Here is a 19,977-nt window from a genome sequence, read left to right on the forward strand (position 1 = left end):
ACGCTCCAGGGAAAACAGCCCTAGCCTCCCTTTAGCTCAAATCCTCCAACCCTGGCAATATCCTTGTAAATGTTTCTGAGCCCTTTCAAGTTTCACAACATCTTACTGATGGGAAGGAAACCAGAATTGTGCACAATGTTCCAAATGTGGCCTAACCAATGTCCTGTACTGTGACAACACAACTTCCCAAATCCTATACTCAGAGGATTGGGAAAGTTTTCAATACTTACAAAAGACAACCGGGAAAGAATGGAGGGAAAAACCGAACCTTTGAAGGTCAGCTTGGAGGCATCAAGGTCTCAGGACAGGGGGGGTAGGGATGACCCCAGCTATGGGCCACGTGTGAGCAAACGGTTCCAGATTGATTTACGATATCTGGTCAGTACAGACGAGTTGGACCGAAGGGTCTGTTTCTGTACTGTCTACCTCTATGACTCTGGCTTTCCACTAATGTTTGCCATGTCAGTATATTCAATTTCTCTCTGGTGTCATTTTGCTTCCCCTTCCCAGGGATGTTAACCATTTTGTGTCTGGTTGTTCCTAAAGAAGCTGCGTGGCAGGTTCACCCTGAATTGACACACATTGTATTTGCTTCCCAAAATCAGACCTGCTCACTCTCAGCAGGATCCCAGTGTTGTTAAAGATATTAACTTTCAGGTGGAAGTATCCAAAATTCAGAGAGATGTCAGTCTTGACATTTTTGCTTTTCTGCCCCTGTAAGATCCTGAATCAGCATCTTCGGGGAATTAGTTAGAGCGGAGTGAGAACAGAGGGGAAGAGAGAGTGGTGCTTTCAATTTTGTGGAACAACAAAAGAATATTCCACAGAAAGTAGAATTACTTGTTCTGAATTTCTACCCTGCACTGATAGTGATGGCTTTTGTAATCTCTTTTTACAGCGTATTTGAAGATCTGATGGCGGAAGTTTCTCAATCAACAGATGAAGGGCTTACGCCCAAAACATTGGCCCTCCTGCTCCTCGGATGCTGTCTGACATCCCTGTGCTTCTCCAGTGCCACATTTTTTGACTGACTCTCCAGCATTTACGATCCTCACTTCGCTGTCAATGTCTGACAGTCACTCAGTCCACTAGGACCGCAACGATGTTCGACTGATTTCTGTGAGAGGGATCAAAGCTTTTTGGTTCCTGACTGAGTGAGTATGTTTTCAGCATCACTGGGACTGGACGAGAGACCCCACTGTTGCAGCGCACTGTGCGTGGAGCGTGTAGCAACCAAAAGACCTGGAAAGAGGAATTCACGACAGGGAGGGGCTGGAAATTCGATTGTGTGCGGCTGAAGCTTCATCCATGGAGAAACCAGAGGAATCCCGCCCCGTGGAGAAACCGTGGAAGTGTGGCGACTGTGGGAAAGGCTTCCCTTTCCCGTCTGCCCTGGAGACTCATCGGCGCAGTCATACCGGGGAGAGGCCATTCCCCTGCCCTGTCTGCGGGAAGGCCTTCAGACATTACTCCCACCTGCTGGCCCACCAGTGGGACCACACGGGGGAAAGGCCCTTCAGCTGCCCAGGTTGTGGGAAGGTCTTCATGTTTTTCTCTGGCCTATTGGCCCACCGGCGGGTCCACACGGGGGAGAGGCCCTTCAGCTGCTCTGAGTGCTGGAAAGCCTTCAGCAATTACTCCAGCCTCCAGACCCACCAGCGGATCCACACGGGAGAGAGGCTCTTCAACTGCCCTAAGTGCGGGAAGGCCTTTACCCAGGTCTCCAACCTGCTGACCGACCAGCGGTTCCACACGGGGGAAAGGCCCTTCAGCTGCCCCGAGTGTGGGAAGGCCTTCAGCACATCTTCCTCCCTGCTGAGACACCAGCGTGTCCACACCGGGGAGAGGCCGTTCACCTGCTCTCAGTGCGGGAAGGGCTTCACCCGCTCCTCCCACCTGCGGAAGCACCAGCGAGTTCACGTGCCATCGCAGGGGGATTGAAGGAGTGACGGTCAAGTGCCATTATCGATTGGACTATCAACCCGGTTCCGGGCACTCCCGGGTTTGAATCCCACCATGACAGATGGCAGAGGGAGTGGGTGGTGCGGGGGAGAAAGCCCCCATCTGATTCACTCTCTCCCTTGTTAGGAAAGGGAACCGCCATTGTGGGAGAGTATTCATTCAGTCGTTCCATCTGCATCCTTCACTCGGTCTGGCCTACACATGACTCCAGACCCACAGCAGTCTGGTTGACTCTACACTGCCCTCTCCCCACTGGCAAATGAGCAGGGAGAAACTTACCAGGATACAGGGTATGGGTTGAAATTGCTGAGTGAGGCAATACTTCCTCCGGATTACGGCTGTAACAAGGATCCAATTACAACCTGGTGCTGGCCAATAGTAAAGACAGTGAGGTGTGTGTGGGCTTTGATCTTGAGCTGTTTAAAAAGCAGCTACTTTGTCTATGCCTTTTTGCAGGGGGGAATCTGAAGATGTAACTAAGTTGAGTCACAATAAAGGTTACCTGAACTTACCACCGGGCTCAGACTCTCATTGAAAGCTTTGAGCTGGAAGACGTTTTTAGTTTAAAGCTGCTCCTTTGTTTCAGCCTCCTGCACTGAGTTTCCAATGTCATGTATCAGATGGAGCAGTGAATGAGAAGCTAGTATCGTGAGAAATTGTAAATCTTTCAGGTACTGTGTTGTTACATCAGCATTGTAAAGTTTACTGACAGCACCAGGAGGTGTGGGCTGTGTTCACTAGAAATGATGTGGAGGTGTCGGTATTAGTCTGGGTTGATAAAGTTAAAAAGAAATCACCCAATACCAGGTTGTTGTCCAACAGGTTTATTTGGAAGCACTAGCTTTCTGAGTGCTGCTCCTTCATCGGGTAGCTGTGGAGCCGCATTGTAAGACACAGAATGTATATCAAAAGATCAGTATCATGCAACTGATGGAATATATTGAACAAGCCTAGATTGCTGTCAAGTCTTTCATCTCTTCGAATGGGTGTAGGTTTTGGTTCATTAATGTGTAACTGCCAGAACATCTCTTAAGTCACATTCTTGAGATGACTTAAGGTTTTATAAAAAAGATGACATCTCAGCTCAGACAATGCATTTAAAGGTGTGAGAATTGAGTCTGAAAATGTGTTGCTGGAAAAGCACAGCAGGTCAGGCAGCATCCAAGGAGCAGGAGAATCGATGTTTCGGGAATGAGCCCTTCTTCAGGAAAGGGCTGAAGAAGGGCTCATGCCCGAAACGTCGATTCTACTGCTACTTGGATGCTGCCTGACCTGCTGCGCTTTTCCAGCAACACCTTTTCAGCTCTGATCTCCAGCATCTGCAGTCCTCACTTTCTTCCTGAGAATTGAGTCTGACAGTATTCCAATCTTGAGTCAGACTGGTTCTATTTCCAAATTCATAAAATATTACATGGATTGACTGCCTGGAAATTGTGTGCTTTTTGAGCAAAATTGAATACATCTGCAAATATAATTCTGCCAATACAAATTCACCCCATAGAATTGTGTGTGGGTGCATGTGAGTTTGTGTGTGAGAGTGTGTACATGCTTGGTAAAGTGTGAGTGTGATGGAGTATAAGCCTGAGAGCGTATTGGGTGTGTGTGTGTCTGAGGGGGAGCATTTGTGAGAGAGGTATTAATACAAGCAAGGGGTTGCATTTTGCTAAAACAAGAAAGGGCAGGACTTGTACAGATAATGGTAGGGCCCTGGGTCATATTATAGAACAGACAGCCATGGGGGGGGGGGGGGGGAGTGGTGTTCAGGTACATAGTTCGTTAGAAGTTGCATCACTGATAGACAGGGTAGTTAAGAAGGCATTTAGCAGCATAGCATTCATTTTCACACCATTGAGTACAGGGGTTGGGACATCATGTTGAGGTTGTACAGGATGTTGGTGAGGCCACTTTCAGAGTACTGTGTACAGTTCTGATGGCCCTGTAATCGGAAGTATTCTTATCACAGAGGGTTCGGTAAAGATTTACCAGGACTGGAGGGTTTGAGTTATAAGGAGAGGCTGGGACTTTATTCACTGGAGGAGAGGAAGTGAGGGGTTGACATCATTGAGATTGATAAAATGAGGAGTGGAGGTAAGCTGAATAACAAAGGGCTCTTGCTTAGCATCGGGGAACTCAAAACTTGGGGGCATATTACTTAAGGTGAGGAGAGAGATTTAAAAGGAACCGGAGGGGCAACATTTTGAAAGAGGGTGGCTTTGTATGTGGAATGAACTTGCTGACGATGTGGTAGTTGCCAGTACATTTACAACGTTTAAACAGCATTTGGATGGGTAGATGAATACAAAGGTTTAGTGGGATATGGGCCAAATGCAGGCAAGTGGGACTGGTTTAGTTTGGAATCCTGGTCGGCCTGGACGAATTGGACCGAAGTGTCTGTTTCTGTGCTGCATACCTTTACTGAAACCAGTAGAATTCTGAAAGGGGCATGACAGGATAGATGTAGATAAAATGCTCCTTTATGGGGAGGGTCATACAATCCCAACAATGTGGAAGCAGACCATTCAGCCCATCTATTCCTCTCTGGCCCTCTGAACAGTATCCCAACCATACCCAACCCCTTACTGCGTATTTCCCATGGCCAAGCCACCCTAACCGGTACATCCCTGGTCACTATGGGTAACTTAGCACGGCCAATTCTCCCTAACCTACACCCGAATCTATAACTTACCTTCTCAAGAATGTAATTTAAATGCAGAGCTTTTCTAAGAAAAATGTCAGTCTGACTTAACATTGGGAAACAGACAGAATTCACACCTATTGTCTCTACTTATAAATAGGGCAACGTCTCTTCGAAATGTAGATTCATTTAGATATAACTGCGTCACTTTACATATGAAGATATCCCTTTGAACGTGCCCATATCCCTTTGAAATGTAATCTCGTCTATTTAAACCTCTTTATTTGCAGAAATACCCGTTAAAATGTCCGTGTCCCTTTAAAATGCAGATTGCCCCCTTTAGATATGACGCCGTTCCGTTAGATGTCGGAATATCTGTTGAAATTGAGCCGTGAGCTTTCCCAATGTAGACAGGGCTCCTGGAAACGTGGCAGTGTCCCCCCTGCAGCTGCAGAGCGAGACAGGAGAGTTTGTTTTTGTGAATGAGCAGTTGTAGCGCGAGGTGGCTGTTGCTTGGTGACGGTGAGGCTCCCCCGGCCCCGCCCATCCCCCCGTGCAGACGTCACGCGGGGGCGAAGGCGGTTGGGAGGAGAAGTCGCTCGAGCGGGGAAGCGGCGGGAGGGCGGCCGTTAGGAAAATGGCGCCGTGCGGCCCGGGGCAGACACCCGTCACTGGGCACCGCCGCCTTCCTGGCGCAGCTGCTGTCACGGCCACACCGGCCGGCTGTATAGCAGGCAGGAGCCGGTGAGCATTCTGGAGGCGGATGGGGTTAAGGGCCTGCTTGGGAACTCGTCGGCCGCCTGGGTGGTGGAGTTCTACTGGTCGTGGGGCGGCCCCTGTGTCAACTATGGGGCCACCTGGAAGGTACTGGGCCCGGGAGGTGAAAGGTGAGGCAGGTTGTGGGGGGACGGAGGGGAAGGAATGTGGGGCCTGTCCTGTCATAGTGATATTTTACACTCACTTTCCATCTGCTTTTACTGGGGCTTGTGCTGTTTCCCCCTCACTGTTTGTTTAATCCTTGTGCTGTTTACCCCTCACTGTGTGTTTAATCCTTGTGCTGTTTACCCTCACTGTGTGTTTAATCCTTGTGCTGTTTGCCCCTCACTGTGTGTTTAATCCTTGTGCTGTTTACCCCTCACTGTTTGTTTAATCCTTGTGCTGTTTGCCCTCAACCACACTGCTGTGGGTCTGGAGAACTCAGTGTTGAGTCCTCCGGGCTGTTGACTGCTCAGACAGAAGATGGAGGTTTTGTTCCTCCAATTTGTGGTTTGGTTTGTTGTGGTAATGGAGGAAGCCAAAGATAGTCATGTCAGAAGGGGAGTGGGAAGGGGCATTAAAATGGGAAGTCCGCTCAGCCTCTGCGGACCCAGCTGGAATGCTCAGCAAACCGTTTCCCAAGTTTACGCTCGCTTTCCCCGATGTAGAGAAGACCACAATTGGCAAAGCACAGCAGGTCAAGCAGCATCCGAGCAGTAGGACAGTCGAAGTTTTGGGCACGAGCCCTTCATCAGGAATGATGCGTGGATGTTCAGAGGGGCATCAGTGTCCTTCTGTGCCAGTTGTCAGACAGGTGCAGCAGGCAATGAGCAAGGCAAGTGGTGTATTAGCAAGAGGAATTAAGTTCAGAAGTGGGGATTTCTTCCTTCAGTTAGGGGGTCATTGAATATATTCAAGGCTGAGTTCATCTGATTTTTATGTGAATGTTTATGGGGAAGGCAAGAAAATGGTTTTAAGACTAGTATAGGACCGAGTTACAGAGCCTTCAGTCCAACTAGTCCATGCTGACTATGTTCTCAAACTAAACCAGTCCCACCTGCCAGTGTTTTGGCCCATATCCCTCCAAACCTTTCATATTCATGAACTTATCCAAATGTCTTTTAAACGTCGTTACTGTACCTGCATCCATCACTTCCTCTAGACATTTAGTCCGCATGTGCACCACTTTGTATAAAAAAAATTGTGCCCTTCAAGTCTTTTTAAAATCTTTCTCCTGTCACCATCAAAATTTGCCCCCTAATCTTGAAACCCCAACCCTAGGGGAAGGACACCCGTCGTTCACCTCATCTCTCCCCTCATGATTTTATAAACCTTGATAAGGTCACATCTCCACCTCCTATGCGCCAGTGAAAAAGTTCCAGCCCATCCACCTAGATGCAGGTAGATCCATATCCAGTCATGATCGGTTCAATGCTGGTCCCAATTCTCTCGGTGTCCAGGACAGCAAGAGTCCACAAGACGTAGGAGCAGAAATTAGGCCACCAGGTCTGCTCATTCCATTCAATCGTGGCTGATAAGTTTCTCAGTTACATTCTTCTGCTATAAGCAAAGTGAAAATGGAGGGAGTGAGTGTGGGATGGAGATTTTTAGCTTCCAGGGAATAAGAGAGGAAAGAGTTCACTATAAATTGGAATTTATGGAATCGGCTGATGAACCGAGGAGTATCAGTTGGAGTTTAATTTAGAGAAATCAGAGATTTGCATTTTGGTCAAGCGATCCAGGCAGGACTGACACAGTTAAGGGGAGTGTTGCAGAATAAAGAGACCTTGGAGTGCTGGAGTCTCAGGTGGACAGAGTAGTGAAGGCGGCGTTTGGTTTGCTTTCCTTCATTGCTCATAGCATTGAGTATAGAAGTTGTGAGATCATGTTATACACACTTCCCACTCGAACGTGTTATCTAACTGCTTAACTGTTTTTAGTGAATATAATGCACACCTCCCGCCGTTGCCATAACGTGGTTTGTTTGGAAGCCCTAGCTTTCGGAGCGATTAGATTTATTTTAGATTTTATTACTTAGTGTGGAAACAGGCCCTTCAGCCCAAACCGACCCTTCGAAGAGCAACCCACCCAGACCCATTCCCCAACATTTACCCCTTCACCTAACACTACAGGCAAATTAGCGTGGCCACTTCACCTAACCTGCACATCTTTGGACTGTGGGAGGAAACCCACGCAGACACTGGGAAAATGTGCAAACTCCACACTGACAGTTGCCCGAGGTGGGAATTGAACCCGGATCTCTGGCACTCTGAAGTGCTGCTGCTGCTGCTTCAGGTGGTTGTGGGGAATAAGATCATGATTAGACTATTTATAGCCAATAGAGTCCAGTTCATGGAGATGTGATACATTAAACAATTTAGATTAAATCTTTCATCTTTTAGAATGGGGTTCTGTTCTTTGGTATGTTAATCCCAGAACCTGTTTTCAGTAACTTTCTCAAGAACGTAATTTAAATGCAGAGCTTTTCTATCAAAAAATGTCAGGCTGACTCGACATTGGGACCCAGACAGAATTCACACCTATTGGTGGGTAGGCTGGGACTTTTTTCACTGGAGCACAGGAGGTTGAAAGGTGAAGGTATTGGGTGCCTCATTAGCAAGTTTGCAGATGACATTCAGATTGATGGAATATCAGATAGTGAAGGGGACTGTCAGACGATACAGCAGAATGTAGATTGGAGTATTGGGAAGAGAAATGGCAGATGGAGTTCAATCCAGACAAATGCGAGGTGATGCATTTTGGAAGATGCAATTCAAGAGCGAGCTGTACAGTAAATGGAAAGGTCCTAGGGGAAATTGATGTACAGAGAGATCTGTGTGTTCAGGTCTATTGTTCTCTGAAGTGGCAACGCATGTCAGTAGAGTGGTCAAGGCAGTATACAACACGCGTTCCATCATCAGACGGATTGAGTAAAAGAGCTGGCAGGTCATGTTAAAGTTATACAAGATTTTGGTTTGCGCATTTGGAATACTGCGTACAATTCCGGTCGCCAGATTTCCAAAAGGATGTGGATACTTTTGGAGAGAGTGCAGAGGAGGTTCACCAGGATGCTGCCTGTTATGGAGAGCGCGAGCTATAAGGAGAGATTGAGTAGATTAGGATTATTTTCATTGGAAATAAGGAGGTTGATGGGGGGGTCCTGATTGAGGCCTAAAAACCATGAGGGGTGTAAACAGGGGTGGATAGGAAGAATTATTTTCCCAGAGGGGAAGACTTAATTACTCAGGGTCACGAGTTCAAAGTGAGGGGGGAAAGGTTTGAGGGAGATATAAATGGAAAGTTCTTTACACAGGGTGGTGGGCGCCTCGAATGCATCGCCAGTGGAGGCAGTAGAGGTGGGATCCTACTGTCCAGAGGAAATAGTGGATGCTGGTTGTGTAACAACGTTTAAAAGACATTTGGATAAGTACATGAATAGGAAAGGTTCAGAGGAATATGGGCCAAACACAGGCAGGTGGGACTAGTTTAGTTTGTGAATATAGTCAGCATGGACTAGTTGGGCTAAAGGGTCTGTTCTGTGCTGTATGACTCTAACTGTTCTGTACTGGTCTTAAAACCATTTTACTTGCCTTCCCCCATAAACATCCACTTCATGGTTGTTCCAAAATCAGATGAACTCAGCCTTGAATATATTCAATGACCCCCTAACTGCAGGAAGACATCCCTACTTCTGAAATCAATTCCTCTTGCTAATATACCTCTTGCCTTGCTGATTGCTTGCTGCATCCGTCTGACAACTGGCAGTGACTGGTGTGGAAGGATGCTGAGGCCACTTTTTACATCCACACATCATTCCTGAGGAAGGGCTCGTGCCTGAAATGTCGATTCTCCTGCTCCTCGGATGCTGTCTGACCTCCTGTGCTTTTCCAGTGCCACACTTTTCGACTCTCATCTCCAGCATCTGCAGTCCTCACTTTCTCCACATCCCAATATGTCACCATTTGAACAACGTACCTCCTTTTGGCAGTTATTTTTTCATAACCGAGGTTATAACTTCACACTGTGGGACTGCATTTGCTGTGCGTTTGCCAATTGAGACACAGACCTGGACCAACGTTTCCTGACTCTGTCCCCTCCCTGGATTCACTCGCTTTCTTTTCAGTTGCTGCAAGTCAACAATTTAACCCCAGAATGAAAAAATGAAATGGTAAAGACAGTGCCGTACTCACAGATGGCGGATAGAGGAAGGAAGTTGCAGTCTGAGGTGAAGCTCGATCTTCATTTGGAGAGAAGCAGCAGCTTCAGAACCTGATGGTCCATCTTCCGCATTCAGACAATTGGGGAGTTCTGATTGGCAGGAGGACCAGGCTCCTTGTCTGGCTTCTCATTGGTCCATTTGAAGAAGGGTTTGCACTGTTTCTGTAGACAGAGCATGCGCGGCTTTTGCTGAACCAGCAAAGAGTCAGAAGTGTACAGCATGGAAACAGACCCTTCGGTCCAACCCGTCCATGCTGACCAGATATCCCAACCCAATCTAGTCCCGCCCCTCAACACCTGGCCCACATCCCTCCAAACCTTTCCTATTCATATACCCATTCAAATGCCTCTTAATTGTTGCATTCGTACCAGCCTCCACCACTTCCTCTGGCAGCTCATTGCATACACGTACCACCCTCTGTGTGAAAACATTGATCTGTAGGTCTCTTTTATATCTTTCCCCTCTCACCCTAAACCTATGTCCTCTAGTTCTGGACTCCCCAACCCAAGGGAAAAAACTTTGTCTATTTATCTTGTCCATGCCCCTCATAATTTTGTAAATCTTTATAAGGTCACCCCTCAGCCTCTGACACTCCAGGGAAAACAGCCCCAGCCTGTTCAGCCTCTCCCTCTAACTGTACCTCTTATGCTCGCATCCAAATCATTTATGTAAATGACAAAAATAGAGGACCGAGCACCGATCCTTGTGGCACTCCACTGGTCGCAGACTTCCAGTCTGAAAAACAACCCTACACCACCACCCTCTGTCTTCTACCTTTGAGCCAGTTCTGTATCCAAATGGCTAGTTCTCTCTGTATTCCTTGAGATCTCACCTTGCTAATCAGTTTCCCATGGGGAACCTTGTCAAACGCCTTACTGAAGTCCATATAGATCACATTACTGCTCTGCCTTCCTCAATCCTCTTTGTTACTTCCTCAAAAAACTCAATCAAGTTTGTGAGACATGACTTCCCACACAAAAAGCCATGTTGACTATCCCTAATCAGTCCTTGCCTTTTCAAATACATGTACATCCTGTCCCTCAGGATTCCCTCCAACAATGTGCCCACCACTGATGTCAGGCTCACTGGTCTAACGTTCCCTGGCTTGTCCTTACCACCCTTCTTAAACAGTGGCACCACATTAGCCAACCTCCAGTCTTCTGGCACCTCACCTGACATGCACAGTATGCTCTATGGAGATGCTGTTCCTGATGGATTTAAAATGTCCAAATGCCACAATTTCAACCCCCCCCCCAGTCACTTGACATAACCGTGCAGGGTCCTCGCTATTTCTGATGCTCATGTTACCTAGAACCCTCATGATTATATCAATCTCAATGAGGTCACCCCTCAACCTCCTGTGCTCCAGTGAAGAGAGTCTCAGCCTCTCCTTATAACTCAAACCCTCCAGTCCTGGCAACATCCTGGTAAATCTTTACTGAACCCTCTGTAATAGTATTCTTCCTATTACAGGGCCACCAGAAGCGTTCTCAGTACTCTACAAGTGGCTTCACCAACATACTGTATAACTTCTAAATGATGTCCCAACTCCTTTATTCAATGGTGTGAACAAATAAGGTAAGTGGGCTGAATGCCTTGTGAAGCACCCTTCCAACCAGTGATGCAACTTTCAATGAAGTATGTACCTGAACCCCTCCCTCTCTTTCCCCCCCCCCCATATCCCTCTGTACAAGTCCTGCCCTTATTTTAGGGAAATGCAACCCCTCACTTTTATCTATACCTCTCTCATACGTACGCTCTCTCTCAGATGTGTACACACCCTCTCACAGGCTTCTCCTCCATCACACTCCATTTACAAAGCATGTGTACACACACACGCGCACACACACATATAACGATGGGGTGCATTTGCAGAATAATATTTACAGATATATTCAATTTTGCACAAAAAGCGCACAACATGCAGGTAGTCAGTCCATATAATATTTTATAAATTCCTAGTTTGGAAATAGAACCAGTCTGATTTAAGATTGGGATACTGACTCACCTTTCATGCATTGTCTGGGCTGAGCTGTCACCTGTTTTTAAAAAAAACCTTAAGTGATCTTGAGAATACGACTTAATAATAGTTCTGCGATGTACACATTAATGAAATAAAACCTGCAACCCATTCTAAAAGATGATGAAAGACTTAACAGCAATCTACATTTGTCAATATATCATATCAGTTGCATGACACTGATCTTTTGCTCTTAACTCTGTGTCTTATGATCCTGCTCCACAGCTACCCGATGAAGGAGCAGCACTCCGAAAGCTAGTGCTTCCAAATAAACCTGTTGGACTATAACCCGGTGTTGTGATTTTTAAACCTTGTCCCACCTCGTCTAACAGCAGCATCTCCACCTCCTTTCTAATGAACACAACCCATACTTCCCAGTGCTGCCAGTAAACTGCCGATGAAACGATGCAGTGCCTGCACTCCCGAAAAATTTAAACTTCTAACGAAACCAGCTACTCAGTCACTGCTCCATCTGATACACAACATTGGAAACTTAGTACAGGAGGCTGCAAGAAATGAGCAGCTTTAAAACAAAAATCACTTGGAGCTCTAAGCTTTCAATGAGAGTCTGAGTCAGGCAGAACGTTCAGGTAACCTTTATTGTGTCCCAACATTGTTACAGCTTCAGATGCCCCCAGCAAAGATCACTTTTATCTAAGTCACAATGTTTAAACCCAAATGGAGCAATTAAGTGCAAAGTTACTTTCAACCATTGAATAAAACACTGCAAATTTTATTTCATATGAAAATACATTCATTTTATAATTTGGATAAGATCTTTACAAAGGAAATATACTAAACAAAATAGCTTTCCTGGGTATCAATATTGACGACAGTTATGCAGCTATTATTTGGCAATTGACCAACTAATTGAAATAATTTCAGAATAAATGAGCTGCTTCATTATTATACATTGAGATATTGCATATCTTGGCTCTCACCCAAGTATTCTCTGAAGAAAAAAATGCATCTGGATGGGGACATGAATAGGAAGAATTCAGAGGGATATGGGCCAAATGCTGGCAAATGGGTCATTAGATTAATTTAGGATATCTGGTTGGCCTGGACTGAAGGGTTTGTTTCTGTGTGCTCATTACAGACGCCCCTCTTCTGGGATCCCCATACCAGCTGTTATTTTCATGAAATAATCTGACAATTGTTGACTTCCATCAACCTATTCCATCCAGAGAAATTTCCTCTCCCTGCAAAGTGTGGTTCACGTTGGCAAGTTCAATCCTCCTCCAGTCCTCAGGAACACACTCTATAATGCACAATGTTCTCAATACCTGTTTAACGTTCAGTGGGGAAACTATTTTCAGTCCAACAGGTAAACAGAATTCCTCCGAAATGTTTTTGGCAAATGCACTGCTCCCACGAGAGCTCATGGGCCCACAGTTCAAAGCTTTCAACAGCTTTTTTTCTCATTTCCCCGCCTTCCCAGGATGCAGAATTTCTCCCACCAGAAATTGTTTGCCCTGAAAAAAATCCAGCAGGAACATGATTATGGAGCTATCAGTAAAAATGCTTCATTTGGCTCACCAAGGTTGGAAATGGAAGAACATTTCTGTTCAAAGTTACTGTTCGTTTGCCCTTTCAAAATTCCTTGAATTTAAGGTGTTCCATTGTAGCATTTATTTATGATCCAATAAAAGCAGTATCCAGTCTCATCTGAGTGAGGAACCGACTCAACAAGCGAAGTAACTTTTCTGTCTGCTCTTTAGATGTGACATCCTCTCCCTCTCTGTTGATGCAACAGGATTACCAGAGCTGGAAGTATCACTCTTGGAATATAATTGCTGATTGACAGTTTACTTGAACTGTTTAACATAAGGATTTAAAAGCTGCTAGCCCGATCTCGCACAAAGCACTAAAACAAACTGTTCACCCGTGCCTGTGCAGAGGAGAAATTTCACTTGGAATAGATCACAAAATAAGAACTCTTACCAGACCCACAACTCATGTGTTTCCCACGGACAAAGTTAAACATCACACACCACCAGGTTATAATCCAGCAGGTTTGTTTGGAAGCACTAGCTTTTGGAGTGCCGCTCCTTCATTAGGTAATTGTGGAGAATGAGATCATGATCATAATTTATATCCAAAGGAGTCTAGGGTCATGGAAATGTGACATATCAAACAATTTTAGATTAAATCCTTCATCTTTTAGAATAGGTTTCTGCTCTTTGGTTTGTTAATCCCAGAACTTCTTTTTTGTTACCTTCTCAAGAATGTCATTCAAATGCAGGGCTTTTCTAACAATAAGTGTGAATTCTGTCTGCACCCGAATGTTGTCAGACTAACATTTTTCTTAGAGAAAAACTTGACATTTAAATTACATTTTTGAGAAGTTAATTTATAGATTAGGGTGTAGAGGTCAGGGTGGATAGGCTGTGCTAAATTACCCATAGTGACCAGGGATGTGAAACTGAGGGTGGATTGGCCATGGGAAATATGGAGTAAGGGGGTGGGTATGTGTGGGATGCTGTTCACAGGGCCAGTGTGGAATAGATGGGCTGAATGGCCTGTTTCCACATTGTTGGGATTCTATGACTCCCACCACAAAGGAGCGTTTATCTGCATCTATCCTGTCAAGCCCCTTTCAGAATTCTACTGGTTTCAATAAGATCACTTCTGGTTCAGAGAGGTAGACAGCACAGAAATAGACCCTTTGGTCCAACTCATCCATGGCGACCAGGGTTCCCAAACTAAACTAGCCTCACTTGCCTGCGTTTGGCCCAAATCCCTCTAAACCTTTCTATTCATGTACCCATCCAAATGTCGTTTAGACTTTGTAAACGTACCTGCATTGACCACATCCTCAACAAGTTCATTCCACGTGTAAACCGCCCTCTGTCAAAACGTTGCCCCTCGGGTTCCTTTTAAATCTCTCTCCTCTCACTTTAAAGAAATATCCCCCCTAGTCTTGAGCTCCCCAACGCTAAGGAAGAGCCTTTGCTATTCACCTTACCTCCACTCCTCATGATTTTATCAATCTCAATAATGTCACCCCCCCCCCCCCCCCAACCTCCTGTGCTCCAGTGAAAAAAGTCCCAGCCTCTCATTATAACTCAAACCCTCCAGTCCTGGCAACATCCTGGTAAATCTTTACCGAACCCTCTCTAATAGTATTCTTCCTATTACAGGGACACGAGAACCATACTCAGTACTCTGAAAGTGGCCTCACCAACATCCTGTACAACCTCAACATGATGTCCCAACTCCTTTACTCAATGTGGTGAACAATGAAGGCAAGTATGCCAAATGCCTTCTTAACCACCCTGTCTCGCAGTGAAGCAACTTTGAAAGAACTGTGTACCTGAACCCCACCATGTCTCTCTCTTACAGCATGACACAGGGCCCTACCATTAACTGTACAAGTCCTGACTGTCCTTGCTTTAGCAAAATGCAAGCCCTTGCTTTTATTCATACCTCACTCATACACACGTGCGCTCTCAGACACGCACACATACACTCCCAACACACTCACAGGCATATACTCCATCACACTCTTATGTGCACTCATGCATAAACTCACATATCACTTTTTGGGCAAATTTGTATTGGCAGAATTATGTTTGCAGATACATTCAATTTTGCTCAAAAAGTGCACAGTCTGCAGGCAGTCAATCCATGTAATATTTTATAAATTCCTACTTTGGAAATAGAACCAGTCTGATTCAAAATTGGGACATTGACAGACTCGAACCTCACACCTTTATCGGGGCTGTCTGGGCTGAGTTGTCACTTTTTTTTTAAAAAAAACTTCAGTCATCTTGAGAATGTGAATCAAAAGATGTTCTGGGATTTACATATTAATGAACTGAAACCTGCAACGCATTCTAAAAGGTGAAAGACTTAACAGGATATATTGAACAAACCAAGATTGCTATCAGTTGCATGACACTGTGATCTTTTGCTATAAAATCTGTGTCTTATGATCCTCCTCTACAGCTACCCGATGAAGCAGCAGTGCTCCAAAAGCTCACACTTCCAAATAAACCTGTTGGACTATAACCTGGTGTTGTGTGATTTTTAACTTCATCCAGGCGAGTCCACCACCGGCTCTTCCACATCATTTCTAGTGAGCACAGCCCACACCTCCCAATGCTGCCAGTAAACTTTACAACGCCGATGAAATGACACACTATGCACTCCTGAAAAATTCACAATTTCTAACGAAACTGGCTGCTCATTCACTGATCCATCTGATACGCCACATTGGAAGCTTAGTGCAGGAAGCTGAAAGAAATGAGCAGCTTTAAAACAAAAACCTTGGAGCTCAAAACTTTCAATGAGAGTCTGAGCCGGGGGTAATTTCAGGTAACTTTTATTGAGATCCAACTTTGTTACAGCTTCAAACCCCCTCATCAAAAAGGCAGAGAAAAAGTAGCTGCTTTTTAAACAGTTCAAGGTCAAAACGCACACGCTACCCCACCACCCCCCTACCTCACTTCTTTACTATTGGTCACCACCAAGTTGTCCCTTTGTAATTGGATCCTTGATACAGCCTTAACCTGGAGGAAGTGTTGTCTCACTCGGCAATTTCAACCCATACCCTGTATCGCACCATCTGCTGCAGTGGGATTCAAACCCGGGAGCCCCTGGAACTGGGTTGGTAGTCCAGTCGATACTGGCACTCAACCATCGTGCCTTCAATCCCCCAGCGATGGTACATGAACTCCCTGGTGCCTCTGGAGGTTGGTAGAGCTGGTGAAGCCCTTCCCGCACAGGGGGCAGCTGAAGGGCCTCTCTCCTATGTGGACCCGCTGGAGGGTCAGCAGGTTGGAGGCCTGGGTAAATCTCTTCCCGCACCTGCGGCAACTGAAGGGCCTCTCCCCCGTGTGGACCCGCTGGTGCCTCAGCAGGGTGGAGGAATCGCTGAAGGCCTTCCTGCACACTCGGGGCAGCTGAAGGGCGTCTCCCCAGTGTGGATCCGCTGGTGGGTTAGCAGGGTGGAGGAAGTGCTGAAGCCCTTCCCGCAGATGGGACAGGGGAACGGGCTCTCCCTGGTGTGGCTGCGCCGATGAGTCTCCAGGACAGATGGGACACAGAAGCTTTTCCTGCAGTCCCACACTTCCATCGTTTCTCCACAGGGCTGGATTCCTCGGGTTTCTCCATGGCCGAAGCTTCAGTTACACACAAATGCGTGTGGAGCCCCTCCCCACCGTAAATTCCTCTTCCCAGGCCGTAAAACTGGTCAGGCTCAACACTCAGTGCGCTGCAACAGTCAGGTCTCTCATTCAGTCCCACTGATGCTGAAAACGTACTCAAACAGGAAACAAAACGCTTTGCTCCTTCTCACAGAATCATAGTTGAAAATCAGTGCGGTCCTGATGGATTGAGTGACTGTCAGACATTGACGTCAAAGTGAGGACTGCAGACGCTGGAGAGTCAGTGTCGAAAAGTGTGCCGCTGGAAAAGCACAACAGGTCAGGAAGCATCTGAGGAGCAGGAGAGTCACTGTTTCGGGCATCAGCCCTTCATCTGTTGATTTTGAAGCTTCAGTCTTCAGATCTTCAAATACACTGTTAAAAACAGATTACAAAAGTCATCACTATCAGTGCAGGGTAGAAATTCAGAACAAGCAATTCTATTTTGTGGAATATTCTTTTCTTTTGTTGTTCCACAAAATTGAAAGCACTCCCACACCCTCTTCCCCCTCTGTTCTCACTCTGCTCTATCTAATTCTCCTGAAGGTGCTGATTCAGTATCTTAAAGGGGCAGAAAAGCAAAAACGTCAAGACTGACATCTCTCTGAATTTTGGATACCTCCACCTGAAAGTTAATATCTTTAACAACACTGGGATCCTGCTGAGAGTGAGCAGGTCTGATTGAGGGAAGCAAAAAAAAAGTGTCAATTCAGGGTGAACCTGCAACGCAGCTTCTTGAGGAAGGACCAGACACAAAATGGTTAACGACCCTGGGAAGGTGGGAGTAAAATGAGACATCAAGGCATTAACACCGACACACTTCAGTCAAACTCTTATGCTCCCAGTCAGGGCAAAACATGCTCTGAAAGTCCAGCCTTCACAACCACACTTCTGCTTCCACTGAAGACAATTAGAGTCACACAGCACGGAAACTGACCCTTTGGTCCAACCTGCCCAGATATCCTAAATTAATCTAGTTACGTTTGCCATCACTTGGCACCTATATGGGCCGGGTGCTGGCAGCTGGGACTAAATTGGGTTGGCTATCATGTCAGCAAGGACGGGTTGGACCGAAGGGTCTGTTTCTGTGCTGTACATCTCTGACTCCAGTCGCATTTGCCATCACTTGGCCCTGACCCAACTGAACCCTTCATATTCATATGCCCATCCAGGGGCCTTTTAACTTGTCATCGTATCAGCACCCACCACTTCATCGCTCAAGCGACTTCACGTTGAAAGCGTCTGGTCTGGTGCACCAGATGACATCAGGATAATCTCAGATCATTCCAGATCACATCGATACTCAGTCAGTGGCTTTCCCGATCAGGATGTTGTACGTGATCAAACAGGTCCATGGGTAGACGATCCCCCACCTCTTAGTTCAAGTATCTCTACGAGACCTCCCTTGCTGGAGGTCCCTTGGAGACACTTCAACTGGACTTCATTGAGTTGGAGAAATGAGTTGAGTTGCTATAAATGTGTTTTGCTTATTGTTGATGTCTTTTGTAAGTGGATTGAAACCTTCCCTCCTCTTCATGCTACTGCTGAGACTGTGGTGAAGATTTTGTTGAAGGAAATAATTCCCTGCTTCAGTATACCTGCGTGCATTAGCTCGGACAATGGACCACACTTTGTAGGTAATATTAACGGAGAACTCTGTTCCCAGCTTTGTATTTGTCAGCAACTGCATGGAGCTTATCCTCAGGCTGCCGGCCTTGTTGAATGTTTTAACCAGACTCAAGACTAAACTTGCCAAATTAATGGCCGAGTCTGGCCTCTCCTGGTTATGCTAATCCCTGTGGCCTTATTCCAGATGCGATCCATATCTGCGGGCAAGACATGACTGTCTCCAGCTGACAGTCTCTCTGATCACCGCCTCCGTACCCTTGGAACGATTCGGCACCCTTCTCAGTCCACGTCCACCACATGACCGAAGCAATGATTGGTTATGTTTTTGCTCTAACTAATGTTATGCGTGCCTTTCACTCCCAGGAGCGTGTGGCCTACAGCAATGTTCCCTCCCTTTCAGCCTTGTCATGGGTAGAACCTGGTTCGTTGGTGCTCGTCAAGAACTGGACTGGCAAAGGTCTCCAACCTCGTTGATGGCCCCTTCCATGTTTTACTTCCCACCCCTACTGCGGTCACAGTCGCTGGGTGCTCAGCTTGGGTCCAACTGCACCGTTGTAAATTGATTGACCGCACCAATCAAAAGGGGGGAAGAGGAGGAGAGAATCCTGGATCTCAACAAAAGGAGTGGACCCTGTCCAGTTGGGTTTTGAATTTTGCTGTTGTTCTAATGTTAATCTTATTACAGATACTTGAACTAAGAGGAGGGACATTTGGGGATCGCTTATCTCCTCACCTTTCTGATCACGTACAACATCCTGATGGGGAAAGCCACTAACTATGGATGCGACCAGGAATGATCAGAGATTATCCACCACCCATGCTGAGGAGATGTCGTCCAGTGCACCGGACCAGACGCCCTTGACGTGTGGAACGTGATGAAGATTGATTATTGCAATGGACTCTTACATCAGAAAGACCAAATGGTCCATCTGGACAGCAGAAATCAGTGAGAGTTATCATGTCGTTACCATGTTTTTTTAATTTTACCTGCAGACGCAAGCCTCATGAAGATAAAAATGATCAACCCTGTTATTATGGTAAATATGCCCAGGAACATTATCCCTTTTTGTAGGACGGGCCGACTCGAGAAAAGGGAAGCCTGATAGGGGAAACTCCTCAATCCACAAACAACTTATTTATACAGGCCCACAGAACGCTCTTCACCCCAGAGGCAGTAGTATGTTACTCCTCTCTATCGGGAGAAGACTTACTTGCCCCGTCCCCAGTCCCCGATTCCAATCTATTCATCAGACTTCCTACTGTCGACCCCGTGAAGAGAAATATCACTTTCCAATACCTCGGGTCTGTGTATACAAACAGCTGGTCTAACACTGGCTGGGGTACAGCAGGCCTTATGCGGCACATGGACCTGGAACGGAACCCTTCCCTTGTGCATTTATAGGCCTTTTCTCTTTTCAGAATCTGATACTGTCACCAAGACCATGTACAATAGAGCTAAGGGAGAGCCCAATGTGAACAGCATTCTGAAGACCATTGTCTCCCATACAGTGCGAGTGCTCGAATCCCTTGGCCCATTTTTACAACGCTCAAGCGACTCCTCTGTGCCACCGTGGACGGCACGGTGGCACGGTGGTTAGCACTGCTG

At 46.3% G+C, this 19,977-nt stretch overlaps 1 protein-coding gene and 1 long non-coding RNA gene across 2 annotated transcripts in view; both read left to right on the forward strand.

Annotated features, from left to right (window-relative positions):
- Positions 1-2,467, forward strand: part of LOC148144678 (uncharacterized) — a 92,637-nt gene extending 90,170 nt beyond the window's left edge. The window contains exon 5 of the mRNA XM_087975002.1: positions 1,342-2,467. Coding sequence (XP_087831128.1) covers positions 1,342-1,941 — 600 coding nt within the window. The 3' untranslated portion in view covers positions 1,942-2,467. The remainder of the gene's footprint in view (positions 1-1,341) is intronic.
- A 2,733-nt stretch (positions 2,468-5,200) lies between these two features.
- On the forward strand, positions 5,201-15,583 carry LOC148144680 (uncharacterized). The gene is made up of 3 exons (XR_015751575.1): positions 5,201-5,484; positions 11,046-11,150; positions 14,736-15,583. It is a non-coding gene; the product is annotated as an uncharacterized LOC148144680 (long non-coding RNA).
- Positions 15,584-19,977: the final 4,394 nt, after the last annotated feature.

The sequence above is a fragment of the Chiloscyllium plagiosum genome, unplaced genomic scaffold (genome assembly GCF_037043375.1).
Source record: "Chiloscyllium plagiosum isolate Xiang-an unplaced genomic scaffold, Cpla_swu_hap1 HiC_scaffold_27, whole genome shotgun sequence".
Taxonomy (NCBI): domain Eukaryota; kingdom Metazoa; phylum Chordata; class Chondrichthyes; order Orectolobiformes; family Hemiscylliidae; genus Chiloscyllium; species Chiloscyllium plagiosum.